The sequence below is a fragment of the Dendrobates tinctorius genome, unplaced genomic scaffold (genome assembly GCF_039654945.1).
Source record: "Dendrobates tinctorius isolate UK_male_01 unplaced genomic scaffold, ASM3965494v1 ptg000120l, whole genome shotgun sequence".
NCBI classification, from domain to species: Eukaryota; Metazoa; Chordata; class Amphibia; order Anura; family Dendrobatidae; genus Dendrobates; species Dendrobates tinctorius.
In genome coordinates this window covers 29,212,622-29,218,621 of record NW_027361788.1, presented here as the reverse complement: position 1 = coordinate 29,218,621, position 6,000 = coordinate 29,212,622, and the positions used below count along the sequence as shown (strand labels likewise).

The 6,000-nt window shown below is 41.6% G+C and overlaps 1 protein-coding gene across 4 annotated transcripts in view; it reads right to left on the bottom strand.

The window, feature by feature from the left end:
* Positions 1–1,291: 1,291 nt before the first annotated feature.
* PTPA (protein phosphatase 2 phosphatase activator) overlaps positions 1,292–6,000 on the bottom strand; it is a 62,792-nt gene continuing 58,083 nt past the window's right edge. For all 4 annotated transcript variants that reach the window (XM_073541017.1, XM_073541016.1, XM_073541019.1 and 1 more), the window contains exon 10: positions 1,292–1,845. In XM_073541017.1, coding sequence (XP_073397118.1) covers positions 1,771–1,845 — 75 coding nt within the window. In that variant the 3' untranslated portion in view covers positions 1,292–1,770. The remainder of the gene's footprint in view (positions 1,846–6,000) is intronic.

The window sequence follows — 6,000 nt, the reverse complement described above, 5'->3', positions numbered from 1 at the left end:
TTCATTTTTTTTTTTTTTAAATATTCAAAAAATTCCTGTGACGCACCTAAAGGGTTAATAAACTTCTTGAATGTGGTTTTGAGCACCTTAAGGGGTGCAGTTTTTAGAATGGTGTCACTTTTGGGTATTTTCTATCATATAGACCCCTCAAAGTGGCTTCAAATGTGATGTGGTCCGTAAAAATAAAATGGTGTTGCAAAAATGAGAAATCGCTGGTCAATTTTTAACCCTTATAACTTCCTAACAAAAAAAAATTTTGGTTCCAATATTGTGCTGATGTAAAGTAAACATGTGGGAAATGTTACTTATCAAGTTTTTTGTGTGCCTTATCTCTGTGATTTAAGGGCATAAAAATTCAAAGTTGGAAAATTGCGAAATTTTCGCCAAATTTGTTTTTTTCACAAATAAACACAAGTTATATGAATGAAATTTTACCACTAACATGAAGTACAATATGTCACGAGAAAACAATGTCAGAATCACCGGGATCCATGGAAGCGTTTCAGAGTTATTACCTCATAAAGGGACAGTGGTCAGAATTGTAAAAATTGGCCTGGTCATTAATGTGCAAACCACCCTTAAGGGGTTAATATAGGGTTTTCTTTGTCTCTCGGCATTTTACCTAGCATTTCATTTTCCACCGTGAATACCGTGGAGAAGAAGGTGTTTAATATATTAGCTTTTTCCTCATCATCTACAACCATACTTTCCTCACAATTTTACAAGGGGCCTACACTTTCACTTTTGAGTCTTTTACTATTGATATAGTTGAAGAACAGCTTGGGATTAGTTTTACTCTCCTTAATAATGTGCTTCTCTGTTTCCTTTTTGGCAGCTTTAATTATTTTTTTAGATAAAGTATTTTTCTCCCTATAGTTTTTAGAGCTTCAATGTTGCCATCCTGCTTTAGTAGTTTAAATGCTTTCTTTTTACTGTTAATTGCCCCTCTTACTACTTTGTTTAGCCACTTCTTATATCCCACCTCCATGGCTGACTGCAGCCCCATGTACACTGTGCAGCTGAAGTTCAGCCCCTATACATGTAATAATGTAATAAGTCATTCTGGACAACCCCTTTAAGATTTGCATAAACTCAGAAAACTTTTAAATTCACTATAAAACAGTTTCACTTTTAAAGAGGCTATCCAGATTTATAGAATTGACGACTGGTGTGGTCCGGACTCCCCATACTCATGCAGTCAGCTCATCATACAGCGCCATACGTTCAGTAGTGGCTGTGCTGGGCATTGCAGCTTTGTCCCTTTAAATGCACAAATAATTACACGATTAAATAACAAACCCAACATGAGGGTCTTAAGATTTTATTGGCATTAACCCTTTATGCAGGCTGAGCTGCAGTGCCAAATTTAAGGAAACCATGTCTACACGGGGCGGTCTCCTTACTGGTCATTAATAGAGGTGAAGAGAGCAGGGAAGCAACTTGTCACATCAATATCCTACACCCAACCTTCCCCTGGATCATTTCATCTGCTGCCCCAAAAGTTCTGCTAAACACTAAAATACCAACGACATCCCCCAATCCATACAAACATGGCGACAAGTGCCATATATTAAATTCTAGTGCTAATTCCAAAATATTAACTACTCTCTCCACCTCCGCAAATGACAAAGGGCCAAATCCCTCCTTTCTCCCCAGCAGATGGGACAACGTGGATGAGAAAAGTGGCTGGGAAGGAAGAGAGAGAGAGAGAATGGCAGAGAGGGCTTGTATCTAGAGGCAGAGGGTTCTCCGCTCCACCACCGGCGATTCTTACGACTTGACAGGCTGAATGGAGAGCAGGCTGCCAAATTTAAAATGCTGAATTACAGGAAACTTCTCCAGACACTGCAAGAAATAAAGGGACAATCCTAGTTAGAAAACACAGCAGTATAGAGAAACAGAGCAGGCAAGGAAGGACAGGTAGTCAAGAGGCCCAAAAAGAAAAAAAAACACAAATCTACATCCTGTATTATACTCCAGAGCTGCCCACAATATTCTGCTGGTGCAGTCACTGTGTACATACATTACATTACTGACCCTGTACTGATCCTGAGTTACCTCCTGTACTATACTCCAGAGCTGCACTCACTATTCTGCTGGTGCAGTCACTGTGTACATACATTACATTACTGATCCTGTACTGATCCTGAGTTACATCCTGTATTATACCCCAGAGCTGCACTCACTATTCTGCTGGAGCAGTCAGTGTGTACATATATTACATTACTGATCCTGAGTTACATCCTGTATTAGGGTACGTGCACACGCTGCGGAATCCGCTGCGGATTAATCCGCACGGATTTTGCAAAAACCGCAGATAATCCGCAGGTCCAAAGACCTGCGGATTATCTGCGGCTTGGTCCTGCGGATTCACTATCTCCACAATGGTGGAGATAGGAACCCGCAGCGGTTTCCGCAGAAAGAATTGACATGCAATTCTTTCTGCGGATTCAAAACCGCAGCAAATCCGCGCGGATTTTTCCGCAGCGTCGGCACAGCGGTTTTTTATTCCCATTCATTTGAATGGTACTGTACACCGCAGCTAAAACTGCTGCGGGTCCGCAGCGGCCAAAACCGCTGTGGAAACGCAGCGGAATCCGCAGCGTGTGCACGCAGCCTAATACTCCAGAGCTGCACTCACTATTCTGCTGGTGCAGTCACTGTGTACATACATTACATTACTGATCCTGAGTTACATCCTGTATTATACTCCAGAGCTGCACTCACTATTCTGCTGGTGCAGTCACTGTGTACATACATTACATTACTGATCCTGAGTTACATCCTGTATTATACTCCACAGCTGCACTCACTATTCTGCTGGTGCAGTCACTGTGTACATACATTACATTACCGATCCTGTACTGATCCTGAGTTACCTCCTGTATTATACTCCCGAGCTGCACTCACTATTCTGCTGGTGCAGTCACTGTGTACACACATTACATTACTGATCCTGAGTTACATCCTGCATTATACTCCAGAGCTGCACTCACTATTCTGCTGGTGCTGTCACTGTGTATATACATTACATTACTTATCCTGTACTGATCCTGAGTTACATCCTGTATTATACTCCAGAGCTGCCCACAATATTCTGCTGGTGCAGTCACTGTGTACATACAAGACATTACTGATCCTGAGTTACATCCTGTATTATACTCCAGAGCTGCACTCACTATTCTGCTGGTGCTGTCACTGTGTATATACATTACATTACTTATCCTGTACTGATCCTGAGTTACATCCTGTATTATACTCCAGAGCTGCCCACAATATTCTGCTGGTGCAGTCACTGTGTACATACATTACTGATCCTGAGTTACATCCTGTATTATACCCCAGAGCTGCACTCACTGTTCTGCTGGTGCAGTCACTGTGTACATACATTACATTACATTACTGATCCTGAGTTACATCCTGTATTATACTCCTGAGCTGCACTCACTATTCTGCTGGTGCAGTCACTGTGTACACATATTACATTACTGATCCTGAGTTACATCCTGTATTATACTCCAGAGCTGCCCACAATATTCTGCTGGTGCAGTCACTGTGTACATACATTACATTACTGATCCTGAGTTACATCCTGTATTATACTCCAGAGCTGCACTCACTATACTGCTGGTGCTGTCACGGTGTATATACATTACATTACTTATCCTGTACTGATCCTGAGCTACATCCTGTATTATACTCCAGAGCTGCCCACAATATTCTGCTGGTGCAGTCACTGTGTACATACATTACATATCCTGTACTGATCCTGAGTTACCTCCTGTACTATACTCCAGAGCTGCACTCACTATTCTGCTGGTGCAGTCACTGTGTACATACATTACATTACTGATCCTGAGTTACAGCCTGTATAATACTCCAAAGCTGCACTCACTGTGTACATACATTACCTATCATGTACTGATCCTGAGTTACCTCCTGTATTATACCCCAGAGCTGCACTAACTATTCTGCTGGTGCAGTCACTGTGTACATACATTACATTACTGATCCTGTACTGATCCTGAGTTACATCGTATATTATACTCCAGAGCTGCACTCACTATTCTGCTGGTGCACTAACTGTGTACATACATTACATTACTGATCCTGTACTGATCCTGAGTTACATCTTGTATTATACTCCAGAGCTGCACTCACTATTCTGCTGGTGCACTAATTGTGTACACATATTACATTACTGATCCTGTACTGATCCTGAGTTACCTCGTGTATTATACTCCAGAACTGCACTCACTAATCTGCTGGCGCAGTCACTGTGTACATACATTACATTACTGATCCTGAGTTACATCCTGTATAATACTCCAAAGCTGCACTCACTATTCTGCTGGTACATTCACTGTGTACATACATTACTTATCCTGTACTGATCCTGAGTTACATCCTATATTATACTCCAGAGCTGCACTCACTATTCTGCTGGTGCAGTCACTGTGTACATACATTACATTACTGATCCTGTACTGATCCTGAGTTACATCCTGTATTATACCCCAGAGCTGCACTCACTATTCTGCTGGTACAGTCACTGTGTACATACATTACATTGCTGATCCTGAGTTACATCCTGTATTATACTCCAGAGCTGCACTCACTATACTGCTGGTGCTGTCACTGTGTACATACATTACATTACTGATCCTGTACTGATCCTGAGTTACATCCTGTATTATACTCCAGAGCTGCACTCACTATTCTGCTGGTGCAGTCACTGTGTACATACATTACATTACTGATCCTGAGTTACATCCTGTATTATACTCCAGAGCTGCACTGACTATACTGCTGGTGCAGTCACTGTGTACATACATTACATTACTGATCCTGAGTTACATCCTGTATTATACTCCAGAGCTGCACTCACTATACTGCTGGTGCTGTCACTGTGTATATACATTACATTACTTATCCTGTACTGATCCTGAGCTACATCCTGTATTATACTCCAGAGCTGCCCACAATATTCTGCTGGTGCAGTCACTGTGTACATACAAGACATTACTGATCCTGAGTTACATCCTGTATTATACCCCAGAGGTGCACTCACTATTCTGCTGGTGCAGTCACTGTGTACATACATTACATATCCTGTACTGATCCTGAGTTACCTCCTGTACTATACTCCAGAGCTGCACTCACTATTCTGCTGGTGCAGTCACTGTGTACATACATTACATTACTGATCCTGAGTTACAGCCTGTATAATACTCCAAAGCTGCACTCACTGTGTACATACATTACCTATCATGTACTGATCCTGAGTTACCTCCTGTATTATACCCCAGAGCTGCACTAACTATTCTGCTGGTGCAGTCACTGTGTACATACATTACATTACTGATCCTGTACTGATCCTGAGTTACATCTTATATTATACTCCAGAGCTGCACTCACTATTCTGCTGGTGCACTAACTGTGTACATACATTACATTACTGATCCTGTACTGATCCTGAGTTACATCTTATATTATACTCCAGAGCTGCACTCACTATTCTGCTGGTGCACTAATTGTGTACACATATTACATTACTGATCCTGTACTGATCCTGAGTTACCTCGTGTATTATACTCCAGAACTGCACTCACTAATCTGCTGGCGCAGTCACTGTGTACATACATTACATTACTGATCCTGAGTTACATCTTGTATAATACTCCAAAGCTGCACTCACTATTCTGCTGGTACATTCACTGTGTACATACATTACTTATCCTGTACTGATCCTGAGTTACATCCTATATTATACTCCAGAGCTGCACTCACTATTCTGCTGGTGCAGTCACTGTGTACATACATTACATTACTGATCCTGTACTGATCCTGAGTTACATCCTGTATTATACCCCAGAGCTGCACTCACTATTCTGCTGGTACAGTCACTGTGTACATACATTACATTGCTGATCCTGAGTTACATCCTGTATTATACTCCAAAGCTGCACACACTGTGTACATACATTACCTATCATGTAC